Below are 25,056 nucleotides of genomic sequence, written 5' to 3'. Positions count from 1 at the left end.
TAGCCTAGTGGTTAAGAAACTCGGCCTCTTGATCGAGGGGTCTGTTTCAAATCCCAGGCACACACCTCTGATTTTTCAAAGTTATGTGCATATTAGAAATAAATTATCACTTGCTAAAACGGTGAAGGAAAACATCGTAAGGAAACATGCATACCTGAGAGATTTATAACAAAAAAATCTCCAACGTATGTGAAGTTTACCAATACGCACTTAGCCAGCGCGGTGGACTATGGCCTAATCCTTCTCATTGTGAGAGGAGCCCCGTGCAAACAGTGGGACAGAATAGGGTTGTTTTTGTAATGATGATGTGACTAAACCAATAGCAATCATTACGCTACAGAAACCTTTTTTTTTTTTAAATCCCCTCGCAAAATTATTCGCAAATATTTTAAAACAAAATTAGTCAAGAAATTGAGGCAGAAATACCTAAAGGCTAAACTATGCAGTTTGGCGCTGATATTAATTAAATTTTGTTCTCGCTAAAATAATGTCCTTACAGTATAATTTGTAGCTCCGAGCGGAAAATTTAACCTGGTTTGTGAAAAAATACTAGCTCGAATGTAAGCACTAAGTTAAGGAGTTAGACTTTAAGGGTATTACATGTGTACTGGGTATACTTGTGTAAGGGAGTAATTATGATAGTTTTTTTTATATAGAGTTGCAAAAGGCCACGCAGTTTACCTGATGGTAAGTGGCTAATGCCGCTCATGGACATCTGCTGCATCGCTAATCAGATGTCCATGAGCGGCAGGTTAGGTTAGGTCAGGATAGGTTAGGTCAGATTCCTATCTGATGTCTCGCTCCTGAGAACTAAAGGAGGAAATTATTTGCTGAGGTGTTCCAACTTAGTCTCATCCCACACCCTTCAAGCCAAAATGGCAGCAGTTACCACTCCGACCGCACAGTTATTATTATGATTATTTTTTATATAATATAGGAGTAGCAGACGAGCATGCAGTTCACCTGATAGGATTAGATATTCCTACCTGAGGTCGGCCACAGTTGCACCGCTACTCCTGAGGGCTATGCTGGAACGCCTCGGAAAAGTGTCTCCATTACCACACCCTTCAAACCAGAACACAGCAGCGCTTAACACTGCTGTTATAATGTAGAAATAGGTGTGGCGGTGGTGCCGTCGGTGTCGAACCACAAAGGGTTTTACCACCTTCGACCTAATATTGCAATGATTTCCGGCAATAGTAAAAAACATGTGCAAGAGGAAAATATCTTACTTATAATTTTACATAAGATATACATAGTATTACATATGTCTTAAATTAAATCCCACTTAATGGAATTAGGCCATAGTCCACCGCGTTGGCCAAGTGCAAATTGGTAGACAGATTAAAGCTTACTTACTACTTAATAATATTAGATTACAGCATTAAAATTTTAAAGGGTCGATGATGATATTGACTTTAGGCTCAATAGAAGTATTTATGAATCTGTATGGGATTGTAATGAAAATGATAGTTTTCTCTTTTACAATAATTAATTTACCCGCACGACTTTCTTTCGATTTGCGATACAATTAAGTACTCACAGATTTTAGTTTATATAATATTTTATGATTTTAGACTAAATTAATCGTGGAATTGAGACATTTTACGTAACGGGTACTCACGACATGCGATTTTGAATTTCTTTATTGCCGATATTTCGACCCAGTTGCATGGATCGTGGTCACGGCGAAACTGCATATCGTGAGTACCCGTTACGTATTAAAAATATATCATTACTTTTTTTATACAATTATTTGTTACTAGTTTTTGCCCGCGGCTTCGCCCGCGTTTAAAAGAAAATAATATGACATACTAACATACATAAAACATGAAAATTCGTACATTCATTGGAATGGCAGTGGCGCCATCTGGCCTAAATTGGTCGTACAAACTCTGAAACCTTTGTGGGCTCATGGACAACAATTTTGCTAAAGATCATCACTTGTTCAAATGCGCAGTTTACGATTCAATTCTTACTAATATCGAAAAAATCGATTGAAATAATCGATTGAAATAATCGATTTTTTTGGTCCAAAAGATCGATTCTCCAATAAATCGATCTTAGATCGCCATCCCTAGTTCCCGTGGGATTTCCGAGATAAAAACAATCCTATATCCTTTCTCGGGTCTTAGACTATCTTTGTACAAAAATTTTATTAAATCGGTTCAGTGGTTTAGGCGTGAAGAAGAGACAACCAGACAGAGTTACTTTCGGATTTATAATATTAGTTAGGATTAATTTAATTCCTACGTGTATAAATAGCATTGGAAAACACAAATCCAGTAAACCAATACGACAAATCTCCCTCGTTGCCTTCCGAATTCACTGTCACGCCTAATTTATTTATCGTAATGTCCTAAATAAAACCGCTTCATTAACTATTCAGCTCGTTTCGAAGCGCCGTTGTAAACTAGCCGAGATCGAGCCTTTACGACCGCCAGATGGCGCTGAGGTGCCGCTACGAATGTGTATAAAATATATAAGTAAATACATAACTATATCCGATACGTTTTAATACGAGCATCTCAATGTATGGGAATTTAGTTTAGTTGGTGACGTCAATTTTCGGAAATCGAGAAAAATAACTGAGTGAAAACATTGTTTTTTTTTTTGTGAAAGTTTATCGATCACTTGGCAAGGGTGATCACCTTAATAAAGTTTTTATATGTAAAACATGGGCTCAATAATTGATATAGAAAGGAAACGATAATATGGTAACGATAGATAATATTGATGATATTGAACTCTTTGTGGTTCGACTCCGGCGGCACCACCGCCACACCTATGTCTATCTAATAACAGCAGTGTTAGGCGCTGCTGTGTTCCGGTTTGAAGGGTGTGGTAAGGGAGACAGACTTTTCCGAGGCGTTCCAGCTTAGTCCTCCGGGGTAGCGGCGCATCTGTGGCCGACGTCAGGTAGGAATATCTAATCCTATCTGGGGTTGATTACAGATGTCCATGGGCGGCAGTAGCCACTTACCATCAGGTGGGCTGCATGCTCGTCTACTACTCCTATATTATAAAAAAAAAACTATTTTTTGATGCTTAACTGTGATGAATACGTTGAAGGTGACGTAACTAAATTGAAAGCTTTAACGATTAACAACATAGAGAAACATATAAAACAAACAATAATTTTAAGGGCCGTTAAAGACTTAATTCTTAACTTAAGTTATGACAATATTCCTAAATTTGAATTCCACAAAAATCCCGCCAAGAATCAAACCATCGTTCGGCCGTAGCTCGTTTAACACAATGAAGACCATAAGAATGGCTCCAAGAGGCTATTCACCATGAAAATCGCCATGACACAATTAAACAACGGATTTAGGTGAGCTGTTCCACTGAAATAAGCGGTGTCCTTGAATCTCAAGCCCTGTAATGGAGGGTCCATTTTGATTCTGAGCAAGAGTTTCATGGAGAATGATATGAAGGTATAAGCATTGGATATAACCATTGGATTAGAAGCGGAAAATTCTAATGATTTTAATTTCAAAATTAGATGATATTTGAAACTTAGGGAAATTAAAAGACGGAAGAACCATTGTAGCTCTGTCAGATAGATACCATCGGCACATTTATTTCTTATGTTAATACATTACATTTCGTTGAAAGAGTGTGGATACATTTAAGTTACAAATGAGGGAACCATTTTAAGTTTTTAGGAGTTTAATAGGCATCTGCTAGAACCCCTGTTCTATAAAGAGTTGACTTTGGCTTTGGTTCTATGTGGTTTTGATGTAAAATTATGTATAGAAGCCATGGATTGTAGCAAACATATATCACGGGGACTAGCTTCTCATTTGTTACATCTATAACAGTTTATTCAAGTACACTTCTTAATAAAACGCGACCTTCGAGTTCTTCATGAGAATAGCTTAGAAGAGGGCCTGCGCCATCAAAATCTCCGTCGAACAATTACGACAGATTGAAGTTAGGTCGGTTGTTTTGGAATCCGCGGAAACGTCTCCGACCCTCGAGGGCCGTAACGGTCCCGGTAATGGTTATTGGGCCGTCCCGAACAAGGTTTGCACCGTTTACATTATTAATTTTTTACTCTGAGACACTTGTTTCAAGGGTACGGAAGAGGGGATGACTTATAAGATCGTCATCAAGCCATTATTGTTCCACTGTTGTACGGGTCCCTGTTAGAATGAAAATGGTTTGATTTTCATAAGACTTTGAGAGCTTCCTTGGAACACTTGTATGTACGTTTCTTTATGGTGATTTTACTTATATTTAATTTAATTTATATTTCGCATATACCATTGCTAAATACTCTTTAGCCTTAAAGGCGAATTTTGACAGATTACTGGTAAATAAAGTCAATTTATTTGCTATTTAAATCAGCTTTGCGGATTTGAAAATGTTCTAATCGCTAGGCCATTCTATTGACTGATATTTCATCTAGATTAATGGGCATTACTATTAACTGCGTTTAGATTTTAGCTTCGAATATTAGCTGGAAACCATGTTTAGTATTATCATGGAAATGTGGTATAACTTTGTGATCTGACTCTCACCGTCACACCGTCTGACTGTCACAAAGTCACCACTACCAAACCGACCGGATGTTTTCTGGTTTAAGAAGTATGTTTAAGCACAAAGTAATATTAGGCAGTCAAACTTAGTGCTTCCTTTGGTCGTATAAGTGAGGGAGCCCCCCTTTCCTTTAAAGATCCCTATCCCCCTAAGCATAGGCGACAAAAAACTCTTTTATAGGGAATTCTCTTCTTTTTGGAATAAAAAAAATTATCTTTCTACATTTTGTACCTTTGACCATACAACAAAGCTAGCGAGCTACCCCCATGATTCTTTGGGCACCAGTGAGTCTCCTCATGATCTACTTTAGGTAAGACTCCTTTTCTATTTCAAGTGAAATAGAGATATCAATGGGAGGCAGTTAAAATTTAACATAAGCTCGGTTGCTTTGTTTCATAAAATACATTCGTACTGTGTGAATAAGAAACATAATTCCGTCCCGTTCGCGTTCCAATAAGAATTTACGTCAACTAGAATTATCGTTTTAGATAAAGTGGAAAGTTTTACAACGGGCTTTGCATTACAATGAGTGTAATATTTCCCCGTTGACCGCGCAATTGCGTTTTACTGCATTTTCGCTATTCAATAGTGCAGTGTTTCTCAACCTGTGACCCCCAGGGGAAGTGTCTAAAGTCTATGGGGTTCGCATCGAGAAGCCTCAGTAAAACGAAAACAATAACTATAGTAAAAAATATATTTTTCTTAAGACTATTATTTAAATTTATAAGAGCAAATTATTTAGCGACTTGATATTTATTCTACTATAATTATGTAACGTAATATGAGGACTTTTAAAATAAATAAAAATGTACAGATTTCACATTTGTAACTTTATCTTAAACGGGTTAAAAACAGCGGAATATGTAGAGTCGCGAATTCATACATACATACCTACATGTTATTTAGATGTTTGAGAACCACTGCAACAGTGGTTCTGCGGTAAAAAGCGATATACGATATGATATAATTTGGGCGACTATATTTGAATGTGAATGTACCGGTGTAACAGTAAATATGAGTCCGTCGTTCAACCTCGTTCCGCCGGTCGATTCAATTTGTGTAGACTGGATACACTATCCGACGTTATTTGATACTATATTTTAGGTTTCAAATATTTCGCTGCAATGAAAGCACATTTGCTTCGGTTTTATTATGTAATCGAAGTTGAAAATGGTTGTGCAATTTACCTGACGCCAAATTAGTGATTCATTCTAACGTAAGATATATCACTAAAGTGAAAAGAGAGAGATATATATTTTGAACTCAGTGATATATATCACTCTTTTAGCTCAGTAACTCACTTTAGCTCAGTAGCTCTGTAAAGATATAAGCGACATTTTATATCAGTATATCAGAGAATCAGATCAAAATGTTTTGACAACATTTTTGATTCCTATAATTAATACAAAACTGGCAAGAAATTATATATGAATTTCACAGCCAACACTATTTGTATATCCCTGTTTTCATATTTTTAGCAAAGAAGAAAGATTTTAATTTTGTGTTTAATACGTAATGCATTTGACTCAAATCAGACTCTCTCAGTCAGTCGCTCATTTGACTCATAACTCACTCGCGAGCGAGTATAAAACTGTTGAGTTGAACTCAACCATGTGACGCGGATATAAAGATATAATTCAAAATCGTCGGAGTTGATGAGTGATTAGCTCTTTGGTGAAGATATATATCTTTTATATCACCCACTCGCGACCTACTCAATTCTACTGCTTAGGTATGCAACGCAGCCATATACGATCTAAATGATGTCTGGATGTTTGTGTATTTGTCTTGGTGTGTATGCAATGTCCTTGGCACCCACGATACAAAAAAACACTATGATATTAGTATGGGCTATGAAGGTAAAAGAGCAGCAAGCGTAAAAATATCCTAAAAGCTTGACGCCATAACTAATGTTTTGAGGTGCCCAATCATATGAAACTAGCTAAACTAGTGCCTAACAGCTTCCTAAAATTATACTGCCATCTTCCTGTTATTACGTATTGCGTTGAATTTTTAACGGACGCGGATAAAACGGTTTGTCGGATGGATAGTGCGAACACACCTTTACCTATAATGCCGTTTGTGTCGTGTATTTCGATTTTGCATTGTTATTGAATTTCCATTTTGCGCTTTGAAGTTCTCGTCTACTAAACAAAGGGTTTATTTTGATATCGTTTATAAAAGGGGATGGTGCGAAAATAGTTATGCGTAAAATACCTATCATAAAATGTTTTGTTTTTGCAATCATTTCATGTAGTATTGTATGTCTATCTAAGGGATTCATAGGACTTTTACACAATTCTTTAATATTTCAGGGTTGAAAAATTATAGGTATATTTAGCACTCTCTTTGTCAATAGTCCCCTGAAAATCTGCTCAGTAGCTTTACAACGAGTTTTTACGTGTCACGTACACGTGACACGTAAAAACTCATGGTAGGGGTACAGATGTTACCAGTATTCTCCCTTCAGTCCACATTAGTTCATTGCTGGACAAAAGCATCTCACAACACAGTCAAGTAAGCCCGTAACCTGGATTCGCTCGGATAAATAGTGATTTTAGTGACCTTAGAAATTTTATTTTCAGTTCCGAAAATGAGATTGTATATTAATTTGAAACCTTTTGAACGTCATAGCTTGAAGTATTTAAATAAACGTATTCTACTGGGATTTAAATTAAATTGAAAATTTAATATCTATTAAACAATGCCCCGAGAGTTTATAAGCGGGATCCAATCCAAAATCACTTAAATGTAATGTATCCCATCATGAGACGAAGAGTGAATTAATAATAACGGATCTACATTATTATTCTATCAATGAGATATTTGTAAAATAGTAATAGGTTCGGGATAGAACGTGTAATGTGTAATTTTGGGAATGTTTCGTGGCCAAATCGTCTATTGATTGCCTATTTTAATTAACATTTTAGGCATCAAATCGACGGGTCCTACGTAAACTGGTGCAAGTGCGTTTTCACAACTTTACAGTAGAGCGATTTGAATGTTCTAATGCCTGTAACTTTAACATTATTCAACGTACATAGTTAAAATTTTAAAATGGTATAATTGAATCCTTTTGACCCGTCGAAATGTTATAATGAAACAGAATTCTATTTCATAGAGTTGTAATGTTATTTTCGTTCTACTATTAATAATAACGAGTAATAACAGAATGGAGAACTTTCTTCATGCTAATAATAGGTATGACATTGGCAAATTCCAAGTCATATTTTACTGATTCAGATTACCCTTATTATGATAGAAAGTTAGGTAATTCTGCTCACGTATAATATTTATATGAATTTAACTAATATAACCCCAGAAACTTACTTACATTACTTGGTTGACAAAATGCAAATATAATTATTAATTATTCTCAAATAAACATTTAAAACATTAATGAGAAAGATACCGCAATAATTTCGTCCGGAAACAAGGTATCATGAGTTACTGCTGATAACGAAAATTTCCATTTCATTCCATGAAAATTGCATCAGTGAGGGTAGTTTTTTTACTGCGTTCTCTTGGAAAACATCCAAACGACAGAGCGAACATCTGCGGCCCGCTTCCATAATTTGGCAGATGCATGTAATCGCCCACTGATTGCGGGAACGATGAGCTGAATTCGAATTGCTAATTCGCGACGCAGTGTGCGCCGATAGATGGCGTTGTTACGGGTTTAATTTAATCGCTGCTATTTAAGGAGATTTAGAGATTAAGTGGCATTTACGTCAACAACGCATTACAATGATGACTTCCTCTTTCCTACATATAATATAATAAAAACTGGACAACTGTTCGCCATGATGAATACATTATATTCTAGTATTTTAATTTGAATTGATTGCTATACTATAAACCTACTCTAAGATTTCCTGTGCTATGAGTACTATACACATACCAAGACATGCTCATAATACCCACATTCGAGAAAATATATAAAATTCAATTAATATTTGCCTACCTGTCGGCTTATTGGGTATGATAACTTGAAATGAATATCTCATGAGAAGGTGCAAAAAAATAACAGTCAATCTACTCATTTCATATTAACATTAAATATCTTGAAATGACGTCATAAACGATCATTCTTAATAAAATTCACCATAAAGCCTATTGACAGTCTCATCTTATATTGAAAGAACGATGGAAACAACCATTTCTGACCAGACCTTATTTGTTCACAGACATTCCATACCTGGAGTTGGCGGAGCCTGACGAAGGCTACCATGGTCTGATCCGGGAGAACGAGACGCTGGTGGAGGTGACGCCGGCGATCCGCGCGCGCGGACCGCTCTGCTCCTTCCTCATCTTGAACAACAAGCACCATGGAGAGGCGCCTTTCGAGGTTAGTACCGTTAGGTGTATTGGTTTTTATTTAAGGTGGTAGAATCATCCGTGGTTGCATTCTGGTTTCACTACCTATTTCTGCTTACGAGATAAGGATAACGAAAGAAAGGATAGAGCTGGTGTCGTTATAACAGATAATGAGAGAAACTTGTACGGAGCTTTCCAAACTACAAATAGTCCTGGGGAAATAGGGTTAGCATTTGTGGTCGACCTCAGACAGGATCTGATTATTTTGTCGATCATTATAGATGATTATGGGTTGGGCGGTGGCTGCTTACCATCAGATAAACTGCATCTGTTCTTTGCAACTGTTCTTTACTACTTCTAAATGAGCTAAATTACAAAAAAAAAACACTTTAGAGTCATAGGAACACTGGATCTTTTTTTTTTTTTTTTTTTTTTTTATTAGTTGATAGGCATGCGCTTGGCCTCGATCTCGCCTGATGGTAAGCTTCGATGAGGCCTAAGATGTGCCACGCTTGCCTAGAAGTAGCCTATTCACTCTTGATTTGAAGACTCCTAGATTATATGTGTCGGGAAACACAGAAGCCGGCAGGGCATTCCACTCCTTGGCGGTTCGTATTAGAAAAGACGAGGCAAAACGCTTCGTACGAACCAAAGGAAGGTCGACTTGATAGGGGTGGTAGCCTGCCGTGCGTCTGGACGTCCGAAGATAGAATCTTCAGAACAGCAGACCGAAATACCTATTATCATCATTCATATCTCATGCTTTTCTGCTTTAAATAAAATTGTTCTACAATAATCGTCAGAGTGCATTGCTCAAAATTCAGCGCGAGATGAATGCCTCCATTCGTCAACAGCAAATTGTAAAAGCTTGCATACATCATCATTCCATACATCATGATTCCATTAGCCGCCGGAGTGCTAACCATTAGTGGGAAGCCGCGGGTAAACGCTGGTAAACATCAATATACTATCCCATTCATTTTTGAACGGAGCTCCGGTAAATTATGGGCCCATACGGTGAAATATGTTTAAAATTTTGCTCGTTTAGAATGTTTCGTTTTCAACATACAATATTGTTGATGGATAAATAGCAAATGGTGTTTAATTTTTAAAACACTTTGAAGGTGGTAGAACCCTTTGTGGTTCGACTCCGGCGGCACCACCGCCACACCTATTTCTACCTAATAACAGCAGTGTTAAACGCTGCTGTGTTCCGGTTTGAAGGGTGTGGTAAGGGAGACAGACTTTTCCGAGGCGTTCCAGCTTAGTCCTCAGGGGTAGCGGCGCATCTGTGGCCGACCTCAGGTAGGAATATCTAATCCTATCTGGGGTTGATTACAGATGTCCATGGGCGGTGGACTGCATCAGGTGGTGCAGTCCACCTGATGCAGTCTGGTGCTCGTCAGCTACTCTTATATAAAAAAAATAAAATTAAAAAAGGTGGTACTTATAGCATCGTTTTATGTGTATATGAAATAAACCATGAACACAAGCTTATCCAAGATCAGATAGAATACGTTTCCTAAAAAGTAGGAATCGTAGGATGGACGTAGAATGGTAGAGCATACAATAAAAATGTCCAGGAAAATGTTGGCACATTCAGTGTGCCAACCGAGCGTCATTAAGAACATAACATAACTGTTAACCAAAAGCATGTCTAATAAAAAGCTTAATATGAAGTTGTGGAAATCAGCTTTCTTAATTGCAGCAAAAGACCTAAGAGTGAACCAGAATCGGCTAAAAAGTTCAGGAATTTACTACGAATATTTCGGATTCGTATTCAATTTTCAATTCAAGTAATGTTTGCTATTTTTTCTGAGTTACATGTGTGTTCTATGACGTAATATCTTAATTTCGGTGGATATACTTTTAGTAACCTTCATTGACCTACTTATGTAAGTTAAGGGCTTATTGTTTTCGATTGTGTCCTCTTGTTTTTATTCTAGCTGATCAGCAGAGAAGTAAAATTTCGAATGGCAATGACTATTTATTTCCATTTATTTATGAAAAACAAAATGAGACAAGTCTACAAAAGCGCTCTAAAATGAGCAGAACCTGTAGAATATTTTTTATTCTTCTCCATTGTCATTCATCGACAATAAAGGAATAATTCCGTGTGTATTCCGTTCCAATTCAAGCATCCATCGCTGAATGGAGAATATTCGTATTTACTGAGGCGCTCCCTAGTTCTTTTTTGGCATTTTTGGCGTTTTAAATGGAAAAATATGGCGCCCGCCGGCGGTGGCCGAGATCGAATGGTCGACTATTACTCGGCGTTTGGAGGTCGTTACCAACGCAGTGCGAATTGATTTCTGGCGCGGGCTCCATTTCAATCGATGTTCGAAAGACAATTTTTACCGTTCTGTGATTTTTGCTGGTCATATCAGAGCGGGGTAATTGCAACAATGTTAAAGTTGTTTGATATTCACACAATGGATGTTTGTAATCTAAATGAACAATATAATGATAATTTATAAAATAATATTATATTAACACGGTGCACGTGCATTATCGCTTCTTGTTTATTGTGTAGCTTAATTTTCAATTGAAAAATGAAAAGCTCCGTTTATCCGTGATTTTTAAGTTATGGAATACTTAGTAATAAATCTAATCCGATAAATACTAGATCATATGAAAAACTGTCTTTAAACGGAAAAGCAGATTTCGTTTGCAAGTTTCCATTCTTGCATTAGTTCAAAAATGCAGAAAAATAGTTTAATTACTTCTAACTAATTATGCCCTTTGACGTTAAGTTGTGTCTCTTTATGCCCCAAAACAACCCCTCCGACACTAGAAAGACAACACCAAACAACCGACTTATTATTCTTCCGTTATTACCACCGAAAAACACTCGTAAATATTTTTCACAGTTGCATCTACGTAAGTGCTAGTAATTCACTCCGCACAAAGCAGTGCTACAAAAATTAATGCACCACTAAAGGAATAATCTCAGCGCAGCTCAGCTCTGAGAAATGAGCTCCACATTAAAAATAGCGGCATTAAGGTCCTCAGAACAGCCGAGTTGCACTACACTGGGTAATGTTTGAAACAAATAACACTCAGTACAATTTCTCCAGAGAAATTCACTCCTATGTTCCAACCATAATAATAATTCAGCTGCAATACATTTATGCTTTGTAACTTACAAACTGCCGGGACTCATGCGAAGTCGATGCGAAGTGAACTCTGTTGCATGCATACTAAAGCAACATGCATGCACTGTGCATGAACGTTTGAATAACTCAATCCGAAATGAGCTCTTTTGCTTCTACGCAAAGTCGGCACGTGCACGATTCGCTCGAAGGCAAATCGGACGGTGGTTTCCATTGAATCGTATTTATTGCGCGTCGGCGACTTATCGTAAATCGAACGATACCAAAACCGTAATGGAATGCAAGGTAACAGGAGTAACGTTGAATGTTACTTAGTGAGCTTTCACTCTGTATTGAACGTTATAGAGCGTTGCACAGTGAAGCTAGTGTTGGAAGCATGGTAATATTGTTTTATTTGATAAGAAATGGCGCTATATTTGTCCTGGATTCCTGAATCACGCTATTGACATTTGGTACATTGTATGTTTGTGTATATAAATAAGTTACGATGAAATCTATGAGTATGATCTGTTTCATATCAGTCGCAGCCGACACTGAAGGACCTTTGTATAATTAGCAAGTATGTATTATATGTAGAAAAAAAAAATAACAAATTATCTTATTATCTATGCAAAAGACGCATTGTTTGCTTTGTTTGCTTTGGAAGTGTTTGCTTGTTATCTCTAGCTTATCTGCGATGCGGCTGGACCGATTTTGAAGGGACTTTGACTGCAGTATCTGGGGTTTATTTAAAAATAAAGAATTGGGCCGCGCCAAAAATAAGTCCCATGGAATCTCACAAATATAATTAACTGTCACCAGTCCTAATATTAATTGATATCGGTCTTTTTTATTTTGATGATAAAGGTACAAAATTTGGGTCATATTTATGACACAGCTAATATGTAAATATAAAGTTGGTTCAATTCCGGCGATACCACCCCCACACTGCCCTTTCTGCCTGTTAACAGCAGTGTTTAGCGCTGCTTTGTTCTGGTTTGAAGGGTGTGATAAGAGCGATTACTTTTCCGAGGTATTACAACTTAGTCCTCAGGGGTAGCGGCGCGTCTGTGGTCAACCTTTGGTAGAACTGTTTTTGACTGGCGTTGATTGCAAATCAACTTAACATTACAGCATAATGTTAAGTTGCAGATGTTAAGTTGCAGTAGCTACTTAACATCAGGCGTACTGCATGCTACTTCTATATTTTACTAGCTGACCCGGCAAACGTTGTGTTGCCATATAAATAAAAAAATGTTAAGGATGAACAATCCTTATCACTTAGGGGTACGAAAAATAGATAGTAACCGATTCTCAGACCTACTGAATCTAATATATAAAATTCTCGTTGTCATCGTCACATCGTCACAGTTTTCGTTGCCATACTCCTCCGAGACGGCTTGACCGATTTTGATGAATTTTTTTGTGCTTATCCGGTATCTATGAGAATCGGCCAACATCTATTTTTCATCCCCCTATAGTGATAAGGGTTGTTCACCCTTAACATTTTTTTATTTGTATGGCAACACAACGTTTGCCGGGTCAGCTAGTATGCATATAAAATTTGGTGAAAATCAGTAAAGCCGTTTCGGAGGAGTACGGTAACTAACGTTGTGACACGAGAATTTTATATACAAGATATTAAAAATGATACAGACAGACACTTCTACGTATGCAGTAATAGATATCGGTAGCACGCAAGCAGTTCTGAAACAAGTTCGATTTAATTTCCCACTAAGTTGCCGACGTTCACGTATCGCATAAAACACTACTGAACAAACTTGGTCGAAAGTTGTTAGGTTCAGAAGGCATTGGTCGCGGCGTGGGGTACGCCACTGCGGATACACTGCTCCAACACTTTTCTTATACTTCAATCGAGGCAACCTACTTTTGGGGGATAGGAATGTAAGGGCGTAAGGGCTAAGGAACAATTGAGAAGTCAAGGTTCATAAGATAAAAAGTGTAATACTGCTAAAACATTTTTCAAAGCTGTAGACAGACTTTGAATTGATTTAATTTTTGATTGAAGAGGTTTTCTTATAATGTAGAAGTAGCAAGTTTCATGCAGTCCATCTGATCTCTCATCAACCGTAGAAAAATCAACAGTCCTATCTAAGATTGGTCCCAACCGAGCAATTGTCGACCTTCCTGAAGGAGGAGCTGTGGCCGAAGGGAGTTGTGTTCCGGAAATTCCGTGGACGGAGAGGACCCCCGGCAGTCACCAGACCCGCATCTCACGTCGCCGCAAATACGTGATTTAGTTATAAGTATATATTAATATGTATGTTAGTCTGTAAGGTATATATGATATGGACCTCTGTATTCAATTATACTTTTGTATCTTTGTTTATATTGTCTGAAATAAATGGTTATTATTATTATTATTATTATTAATGCATTGCTACCTATGGACTAAGTTGGAACGCTACGAATAAATGTGTCTCTGTTACACCACACCCTGCAAACCAGAACACAGCAGCGTTTAAGACTGCTGTTATTAGGCAGAAAAAGGTGTAGCGGTGCTGCCGACGTAGTTGAAGCACGAAGGGGTCTACCACCTTCATAATATCGGTTCAAAGCATCAAAGCTATCGGTTGCACGTGGCAGTTCTGAAACAACATCGATTTAATTTCCCACTAAGTTGCCGACGATCACGTATCGCATAAAACACTTATGAACAGTTTGTTGGTTGGTCGGAAAGTTGTTAAGTTCGGAAGGCATTGGTCGTGGCGTGGGGTACGCCATTGCGGTTACACTGTTCCAACACTTTTCTAATACTTTGACGGTGGTAACCCAGTTTTGGAGATGGTAATAAGGACGGATAGGAATGTAAGCTAAGGAAAAGTTGCTATCGAGGTTTATGAAAAAATTTAATTTAATTACAAAGTTTCTACGTCTAAAAAACGACTTGTTTTTTTATAATATTAAAGTTGCAAACAAGCATGCAGGTCATTTGACGAGTGGCTACTGCCGCCCATGGACGTCTGTAACCAACCCCAGATAGGATTAGATAATCCTACCTGAGTTCGGCCACAGTACGCCGCTACCCCTGAGGACTAAGCTGGAACGCGTTGGAAAAGCATATCTTCCTTACCACACCCTTCAAACCAGAACAGAGCAGCGGTTAACACTGCTGTTATGAGGTAGAAATAGGTGTGGCCGGAGTCGAACCACAAACGATTCTAGCACCTTAAAAACGTTTTTAATTATTAATTTTATAAAGGTAATTTTTTTGTATTTGTAGTTGAACCTCTTTCTCTCCTACCAATACTTTCCTATCCCATGGCAAATGGGAATGGCCTCCATATATCATGGCGGGCATGATTGGAAGTGCATTAAGTGTTCGTTCAGTAATTAGTGCAATGGACATTGGTTACGGATTAATTACTTGTGGACTGATATATGAGGTTTGGGTGGATGTTAGTTTGTCGAAACTAATTTATGGGAGCGTGGAGTAATATAGTTTATATTTAATTGTTGGTGTAGATCAGGGGAATTCAGTTGTTAGTTTTATAACATTCTCTATTGGGAGTGAGATTGAAAAGCAGAATCAGTATAATTTGCATGGGGAAGTACTATATACGACGACTCACGTATTATTAGAGTGAAACAGTTCTTCCGTTTAGGTAGAACAGTGTAGAGGCAACCAGATTTCTCAGACGTGATATCGCATTTGTGATACACTTCGAGTAATAAAAGCTTTCTAAACGCTTTGTACACTCACAGCCCCACACTAGGATTCCATGTGTCGTGGGTGACATGGACACACACATAAACAAATACACAAACACCCAGACCCAGAAACAGAATCTAAATTCATCATTTAGATATCTTTCTGGCCGGGGATCGAACCCGGGACCCTTTGCGCGTCAGACCGGTATAGTGGCCACGCGGGTCGTCAAATACGTATAATACAATACTTCTATCCTATGTGGATTTGGTTAGAATGATGTATATCATTCTACAGCAGCAGTGACAGTGACGACATACCTACCTTCAAGTGGACTACATGCTCGTTTACTACATACATCCATCAAATGTAGGTAATAAAAAGAGAGTCTTTCTAAGATAACTCGGGTACAAATATTAGCTTTAAATTCTCGATGTCATGTACTCTTAATCCTGATCTTGATCGTGGTTGAGGTTTAGCCTTGTTAGTACCATATGAGATCTGCGCCCATAAGTGGAACAGTAGCAGATAATTCCATAAATAATTTAACAACTTTTATGTGTCGGTAATACAAGTTAATTATAATTATATAGAGTTAATTAACTTGTTCAACTTTATTAGCAAACATTGCGAAGAAACCGTATCCATACTTCACCATAAGTTTCTCAAAGTCCTGTAAAGTTGCCAATCCCGCGGCCGGTGTGGTAGACTGTGCCCTTAACCTTTCATTCTATAAAGGGCTAAAGAAAAACAGTTAACGGAAAAGTTTATCTTAGCGTGGGAGGTTTCGTAAGAATTATTTATAACCTAAGCCTTTTTGTCTATTTTAGGGATAGGAAAGGGATAAGATAAACCTATCCCAATCAACGGAGCCCTGATCTACGTCAATGCGCTACGAACATTATCGACCTCATTAATCTTGAATCTATTCGAGTGTGTTTACTGTTACGATGTCTATATTAAGAAACTAATATATTGAGTTCAAACATCGTTACGTTTCATTCATTACGTCGCTAACAGGTTTTCAATTTAAATGCACTATTTTTTCGGATTTTACCAATAGTCCGTCTGTGCTAGTAAAGTTCTTTTGTTTGCGTGAGGCAGTGATAATGAGCTTAGTTGGTTTCAAATTTAGATAAATTTTCCTAAATTTTCAATTGGACACAAACTTTGAAATGGGATCTTACTGTTTGGTCATTAATGAACCGTGGAAATGAAGCATTAACAAAAATACATATTTTTTTGTATAAAATCGTAACATATAAGGATTGCCACACCTGAGAACTACAATCCCTTCCACCGTAATGGATAACTGTCTTACGCTCAAAATTGATGTTTTTGTTGTAGGTACCTCTTTTGTTTATTTTAAAATTTTCATTGTGTTGAAAACAGCCACTGACACCCCATTTTATGTAAATGAGTCCTCTAATTACAACGCAAATAGAATATAATGGTACTACATCTACCTATAGTCTGATTCATAATTAGGTGTCCAAAATGTAAACAAAGGTGTTGACCTATCAAGAAAATACTTTAGAAATGGTAGTTTCTTATTTTTGTCGATATTAAAGTAATACAACAATAATAAAATAATAATCTAAATAAATAAAGATTAATTCACATTTTCTAATATTTATATCACCTCAATTTCGTCCCATACAGTAATAATAATAAAAAACAAAGTTTATGGTAGAAAATTAAAATGTGATAATGGTAACACAGTCGGAACCCAAGACATTTCTTGTGCTGTCATTTTTAAGTTTCATAGCTGATATTATTCATTTTCGTGATTGTGATCGAATTCGAATGTTTTCTCGTTTACATAACGCGTTTGTTAAATTGTGCATATTTGTTAAATTTTCGCTTTTTGTTGATTTTGTTAAAGTTTTTGTTTCTTGTTAATTTTGACAGTGACATTTCTTTGTTTACATTTTGGACACCTAATTATGAATCAGACTATAAATACCTACCACTTTTACATTTAAAAGGAAAACAATTTACCATATCTCAATTGACACGTGTAGACGTCCCGTTGTCTCCGTCACGTATCGATTGGCCGTCCCTGTTTTATATCCGTATTCTGTCTGCTTGAGACAGGAGACACGTGGCGCGCATTACGTATGCGATTGCAATGTTGCTATTGCCTTTATCGTTTTTTTGCAAATTTGGAAATAAAATGTTTTTAACTTCTTGTTTCTTGTTATATCGGTAAATACACACTATAAAAATCATGACAATATTTAGTTATCAAAAAATCCTCACTTAGTGGATGTCTACAACTTAAAAAAGCATGGTTCTAGCAGCAGTGGTTTCAACTTTGCGATGATTACTCAATTCATGAATAAGTGAATAATTGAGTGAAAGTGAAACAAAAATTAAAATTAATTGATATTTCTATATTATCCACTAACAATTACATTTACTAATTATATAAAATTTTAAGAAATAAATAAACTATAAACTAAAATAAAGAACTAATTTAAAAAAAGTCGATCAACTTTATTCAAATAACCTATATAATTAAATTACCTCAGACACGTATTAGTATACTGAAAATAGGGCCATGTGTAACAGATAACGAAACGACGTCCTTGAGAAGTGAGAAATGGGGCGGCGGGGGTACGATTTACGTACGGATTTACGACGCAATAAAGGTAGATCGGTGCTAAATGGGCTAAGGTTCTTAAATTTACCTACAGCTCATGATGTAGGCCTAAATTTTATGTCCCAGGTAGATTTGCTGGGTAATACCAGGATTTACGATAGGTCTTGTGACGTCACGGGAACTCATCTAATTTTCGCGTAACGGTGTGGGAAGCTTCGATGTCTTATTTATGTTCGGTGTAAAGGCTGAATTAAAGCAAAGGTTCGGTTGGCTATCAAAGCATATAGCAAATTAATAATGGAATTATATATGTATGTTTTTTGAATTTGAACTGACAAAACTACTTGATAAGATGAACTTACCTTGCACCTTCATCGTGCAAGTTTAAGGTGTGAAAACAAACAGTAAACTAAACTAGCAGTTAAATTAACAGCTCGATTACAACATATGAGGATTCATATGAAATACCTTATGTGTATGCACAAATCAAAAAACCATTTTAAGGCAGAAAGCGGTTTAAGGGCTATGGTTTATTTGTGTTTTATTACATAGGCCAATATAGGTAGTCGGTGATTTGCGAGGCCTAATATCCAGGCAGAAATAGGAGCTGACTTATTTTAAACACCACTTATTGATATAAGAAATTCGTTGTTTTAGTCAACCTTTAAAGGACACACAAAATAATTAACTGTAAAAGTAGATTTATATAATAAGTTTGAGAACCTCTGGAATTGGAATAACTTTATTTCATAATATGTAATATACAAGACACTTAAAGATCAATACGGCGATACGAGTAGCACAGACCATAAAAGCTACTCCGGGATAGACAATAACCGTCTCGATCTCCATGACACGTATTTAGGCTGCGGAAACAATGCCGCTGTAACAATAAAACGTGACAAGACGAGAGAGGGGCGGCACTGCACTGCAAATCTACTAGAAATGACACGTATATAGCTTCATACACGTGTCATTTGTGTTTATGCTGATTTTGGTAAGGAATAGAAAAGTTAGAACTAGAATCCGGCCAAAGTAGAAGTGGTATTTATTAATGTGATTAATTCACACTGTCTGTTTGTTTTATGTATTATATGTATTATGTACCGTTAGGTGTAATTGGACGTTTACCCAAATAATGTTTTCTTTCTTTCATTTATAGCTTAATTTGTATTAAATGTTAACCTATAATAAAATAAAAGAATAAAGTAAAAAAAAAAAGTTAACCGATAAATGTTATTACACAATTCATGAATTTCTTACTGACGCCGATATATGACTTGTATTGTTCATAATAATTTATTAAATTTAAATGAATATTGTAATCTATAATTTAATGATTTAATAATAGTAAGAATTATGCATGTAAATAATGATAATGACAATTTTTTTATTTTTTTTTTAATATTTCTAATAGGACTTATTAATTATGTAATTTGTATACCCAAAAGGGTCAAATATAGCGCACTTTATATAACCATGTGAACACCTGTAAGACCTATATTTACAAATAAAGATTTGATTTAAATGTAAAAGAACACATTTTAAAACTAAACTGTAAATAAACATTAGAGAATATTGTTTTCACTTTTCTATCAAGTTTCATTTCTTAAAAGAAAAGTGAAAAAAATATAAAAGAACAATATCAAAGAACAGTTCTTTTATCCTTCTTCTTTTATCTTCTTTTTACTTTTTCCCTCATGCTTAACAATCATGTAATATGTCAGTAGATTGTGTTAGTTTAAATTGGTTTGAATCAAGTTTTCTTCTACACATTATCGGATAAAACTTGAAACACACATACTTTAGTTTAAAGAAATTCAATTTAAGTGCCGTTTACTGCTTGTTGTTACTCTGTCGACTGATTTATCTAGCGTAAAGTTTTCTTCATTTCTTTCTTTCTTTTTTCCTATGGGTATTTCTAGTCAATATTTATTCTGTGGTAAGAAAGGGGCTTACGTGAAGGTGTCTCGGCTAAGTGGGGCTGAGGCGAGCTAGCCGGTACGGTGTTTTAGCTTTACGGGTTTTAGCTTACGGTTTAGGTTTACGGTGTTTGTGCTGCGGGAATTTAGGCTTTAGGAATAAGTAATGTACTAGCTTCGGCTAGAAACAGCCTCATGTAACAATTTTAGTTTAAAAAATAGATTTATATTATAACAGTTACTTCTGAAGATTTACCGAGGAAATACAAGGCGTTCATAAGTCCTCAGGAGTAGCAACGTATCTGTGGCCGACTTGAGACTTCTATCTACAGTTACAGATGTCCAAGGGCGGCATTGCCACTTTCCACCAGTTACACTGTAGTCACTTTACCTATTCTCGCTTGCTACTTCTATAAAATAAAAATGCTTTCACTTCCTTCTTCCTTTAGAATGTAAGAGTTACATCTGCTCATCATATACCTATTATTGTCCCACTGCTGGACACGGGTCTCTTCTTAGAATGAGAAGGATAAGGCCGTAGTCCACCGCGCTGGTCAAGTGCGTATTGGTAGACTTCACTGACTATTACGTACTTTTTGCATCAATACTTATTAGTGCAAATAGGCAATTACAAAAGCAGACCTAGTAGGGGTCTTAAAAAAACCTCTTTATATCCCCCTGCTGCTGCATTCAAGCACGAATAATCGTAGGTATACATACATAGTAGATGTTCCTGTAGTTTCGGGACCAGAATAGGGTTACGGTATCCTCTGCCTGTCGTAAGAGGCGACTAAAGGGAGGCTTTCGGGGTTGTGGACGGCAAGAGTGGGAGCTCTAACCGCCCGTCTAGCGACACCGGAAGAACGATTATTTGTTGTTATAGCGTCCACCGTTATGCATCCTCTGTAAAAATTTCAAGTGTCTATCTATTACGGTTCCAGAGATAGAGCCCTGTGACAGACGGACAGACGGACGGACGACGTCTTAGTAATAGGGTTCCGTTTTTACCCTTTGGGTACGGAACCCAAAAAAAGGTATTTAGTCGAAGCCACTACAATATAGATAGTAGAAGCCAGCACACTTTGTGCGTGTCTCGAGCTGATTTGAAAGGAACGGCACTGTTTCGAAAAGGCAGAGTAATCACAATACGTGAGAGTTGGCAGCGGCAAGCAATCTTCAGATAGCAGCCGATTGCAATCTTGCTACAAAAGTGGTTGCGTTTCGAAGATTAATGGAGCATTTTTGTTTTTTAGAATGTTTAGAAACTATTTGAACGCTTATTTTTTCTTTTTTTTTTTTTTTTTTTTTATAATATAAGAGTAGCAGACGAGCATGCAGTCCACCTGATGGTAAGTGGCTACTGCCGCCCATCGACATCTGTAATTAACCCCAGATAGGATTAGATATTCCTACCTGAGGTCGGCCACAGATGCGCCGCTACCCCTGAGGACTAAGCTGGAACGCCTCGGAAAAGTCTGTCTCCCTTACCACACCCTTCAAACCGGAACACAGCAGCGCCTAACACTGCTGTTATTAGGTAGAAATAGGTGTGGCGGTGGTGCCGCCGGAGTCGAACCACAAAGGGTTCTACCACCTTCAAACCACCACCTACCACCTTTTTTGTCGTCGTAAGTTTTTAAATGTTGTTTATGAGCTTCAGTTCTAAGAAATTTAGAACACATACTTGTGGAATAACCATAATAATAAATATATAAGGCCATGCTAAAACACATACCTACTTATGCTATATTATGGACGATTGATGGCTAAGTTTCTAAGAACACAGATTTATTTTACGTTGGTGAAGTTACTAAGAATATGGATCAGTGGGCTTATGACGTTTGAATGTGTTTGTATGTGTTGAAGTTACTAAAATCACGGACTCATGCTCTTCTGATGGGCTCTACTAAGTACACAGATCGTATGAGGGATGAGGGCCATGATACTAAGGAAGGTACAGGGATTAACTTATAATTCAGCAAGTACCGAGTCCCTAAATAAAAACCGTAAATTACTTAGCAGTGAAATTCGCATAAACCACCCTACCCCGCCCCTGTTTCCACCGGCCACCCGTACGAAGTATCATCGTTTAATATAATTGGTAACTACCACTTTTATCGCCGGCGAGATTTTTACGCGTGCGCTCAGAATTTATGCGAAAAGTCCTTAACGCGAGGACTTGTTGTAATAAAAATGATGAACATCTGCCCGTGGAAGCGCTTTACATTTTTCAGCGCTTAATTTAATTTTTTGGTGTGCTATGAGAATTTACGTTTCGGGAATGCGGCCCACGTTTGGCGCACGCTGTATAAGATACCCTTTGGATGAACGAAATTGAATTAGAGGAAGCAAAGTGAACAAAGGGATATTGTGAAGGGCACACGTGGATGGGTTTAAATCCTTGCGGATGTTCCCGGAACGCTTTATATTTTCCTGATACATAGTAAGCACTTCCTTTTAGAGTTGTTTATGGGATTTATTTACTTCTTTTGTCTGTGTAGTCCTTATAAGGCGTGGTCTTATGTAGACTTGTAGCGCTGTTGTAAATTTTTTAAAAATACGCGATAAGAACTTTTACTTTTATCTACTTCATACAACTTGCATATTGTATATTGTATGACACAAAAATTAAAACTCGTTTCATATTGTATGATATAATTTATTTTCATATCATATCATACCTAAAAATAAAATATAAAACAAATATTACTTTGTTGTAGCTTATTCTGCAAATATTGAGTCATTAGCAATCCGAGTTTATGCTGTCGATTTTAAATATCGGTTTTGTAAAAATTCACTATCCTAATTTATTTTTCTTACGCCAAGAAAGTATCACTTCAATTAAAACAAATTCAATAATTCAAATGCTGTACTCTCATTTCGCAAGTGTCTTTAGGCGTCATTTGCTTTGACGATTATTATGTTTTTTTAAGGATTATAATAATATAGAGAAAAATGTTCTATTGTCCGCAGATCATGGTGATCGACGAGAACGAAGCCCGGCTGCGCGTGCGCTACCCGCTCAACTGCGAGAAGCGACGCAACTACAAGTTTGATATCGCCGCTGTCGGCTGCGATGGCTCCTACTCTAACACGTGAGTTCAACTACATAACTTTGAAATGAATTATGGTTTAAGACTCTACAAACCATTTTAAAATCCTGACGATCCTGATGAGGAGATAGGGGCATTTTTTTAAATCGTGTACTGTGGTCAGTTCTCGATAATTGTTCAAAATTTCGAATTAAACTGACCGTTCAAAGTAGGTAAAAATCGAGTACATAGATTTCGTTACATACTTAAATACATACCTACATATATGTCCAGATAAGAATTTACACCACAAAATTGGACGTAATCTGCAAATAGTAGTGTATGTGGGTAGATGTGTATTTTTCTCGAACGTATACGGTAATTAGGTGGGTGCTGTGAGTCTGTGTGAGACCGTCGGCGTGAGCGGACGACGTTAACGAGCCAATTTGTTATTATTGTTATCAATAATTGCTATCAGTGGCAGTTATACTACAATAACGAATCATCCATCGTAATGATTTAAAAATGCTCTATTAAGATGTCGAGGCAACATTCGTGCTACATTTTTGTATGATAATTTCTAGAATTTTAAGAATATCTTATCGTATCCCACAGCGTGCCCGTCCACATAACGGTGACTGACGTGAACGAGTACGCACCGGCGTTCAGCCAGGCGGCGTACGTGCGCTCCGTCGACGAGGGCAAGGTGTACGACGAGATCGTGCGCGTGGAGGCCACCGACCGCGACTGCACGCCGCGGTACGGCGACGTGTGCAAATACGAGATCATCACGGACAGGAGCCAGCCCTTCGTCATTGATAATGAGGGTGAGTTTGTCACGAGGAAAATAGAATTATAGGAGATAAAAAAGATAAGTATGTATAATGTTGTTTATAGTATTGATGATACGAGAATAACGACTAGGGTTTTTGATACCTGGGAAATAAAACATAAGATAAGAAGAGCAAATGAACTCTCTATTTCTTAAAGCACAGTTTATATAGAAGTGCCCAGAAAGGTAGATTTTTAAAGCGGAATAGAAATTTCATTCTCTGTCAGACAAGAAGAGGAAAACAAGGAAACAAGAAAAAAGGAGGACAAAGATAGTCTATTCATACTTTCTCATTTAGTTATGTGTGTTTTTTTTTTTTTATAATGTAAGAGTAGCAGACGAGCATGCAGTCCACCTGATGGTAAGTGGCTACTGCCGCCCATGGACATCTGTAATAAACCCCAGATAGGATTAGATATTCCTACCTGAGGTCGGCCACAGATGCGCCGCTACCCCTGAGGACTAAGCTGGAACGCCTCGGAAAAGTCTTTCTCCCTTACCACACCCTTCAAACCGGAACACAGCAGCACCTAACACTGCAGTTATTAGGTAGAAATAGGTGTGGCGGTGGTGCCGCCGGAGTCGAACCACAAAGGGTTCTACCACCTTCCAAAAAATTATGTGTAAATTATGTTGTATGACTTTCCTTTACTTAATGTGAGTTCAAGAAGCAATGCTTTTCTTCTTTCTTCAGACAAGAAAGAGTAGAAACTCTTATGTTTTTTATATTTAATAACTGACAAATGTAACCTTCCCCAGGTGTAATCCGCAACACTGAACCTCTGGACTACGAGAAGTCTCACAACCACATCCTGTCGGTGGTGGCTTACGACTGCGGCATGATGCAGTCAGCGCCCGTCATGGTCACCATCAAGGTCAACAAGCCCTGCAGAGCTGGATGGAAGGGTATGTCAAGTTTAAGTTTTGTGTTTTTTGGGTGAGATATGTACCTTCGAAAAAGAAAAATGTTTGTTTGTGGTAATGTAAATTTTAAAATAGGTGATTTAACTCAGTTGACTTGGAGAGTATAATGGTTTGTGA

At 37.2% G+C, this 25,056-nt stretch overlaps 2 protein-coding genes across 2 annotated transcripts in view; one reads left to right on the top strand and one right to left on the bottom strand.

The window, feature by feature from the left end:
• Positions 1-25,056, bottom strand: part of LOC140754696 (histone-lysine N-methyltransferase SETMAR-like) — a 302,676-nt gene that overhangs the window by 198,871 nt on the left and 78,749 nt on the right. The gene's annotated exons all lie outside the window — the stretch shown is intronic.
• The window catches only part of Cals (calsyntenin 1), a 246,814-nt gene that overhangs the window by 206,592 nt on the left and 15,166 nt on the right, over positions 1-25,056 (top strand). Inside the window, exons 2-5 of the mRNA XM_073089748.1 lie at positions 8,733-8,893; positions 23,125-23,246; positions 23,799-24,010; positions 24,775-24,921. Coding sequence (XP_072945849.1) covers positions 8,733-8,893; positions 23,125-23,246; positions 23,799-24,010; positions 24,775-24,921 — 642 coding nt within the window. The remainder of the gene's footprint in view (positions 1-8,732; positions 8,894-23,124; positions 23,247-23,798; positions 24,011-24,774; positions 24,922-25,056) is intronic.

This window comes from Epargyreus clarus, unplaced genomic scaffold, assembly GCF_041222505.1.
Source record: "Epargyreus clarus isolate Ecla_fem2 unplaced genomic scaffold, WU_Ecla_fem_2.2 ptg000031l, whole genome shotgun sequence".
NCBI classification, from domain to species: Eukaryota; Metazoa; Arthropoda; class Insecta; order Lepidoptera; family Hesperiidae; genus Epargyreus; species Epargyreus clarus.
The sequence above is the reverse complement of the archived record's forward strand: the minus strand, read 5'-3'. Positions and strand labels throughout refer to the sequence as shown.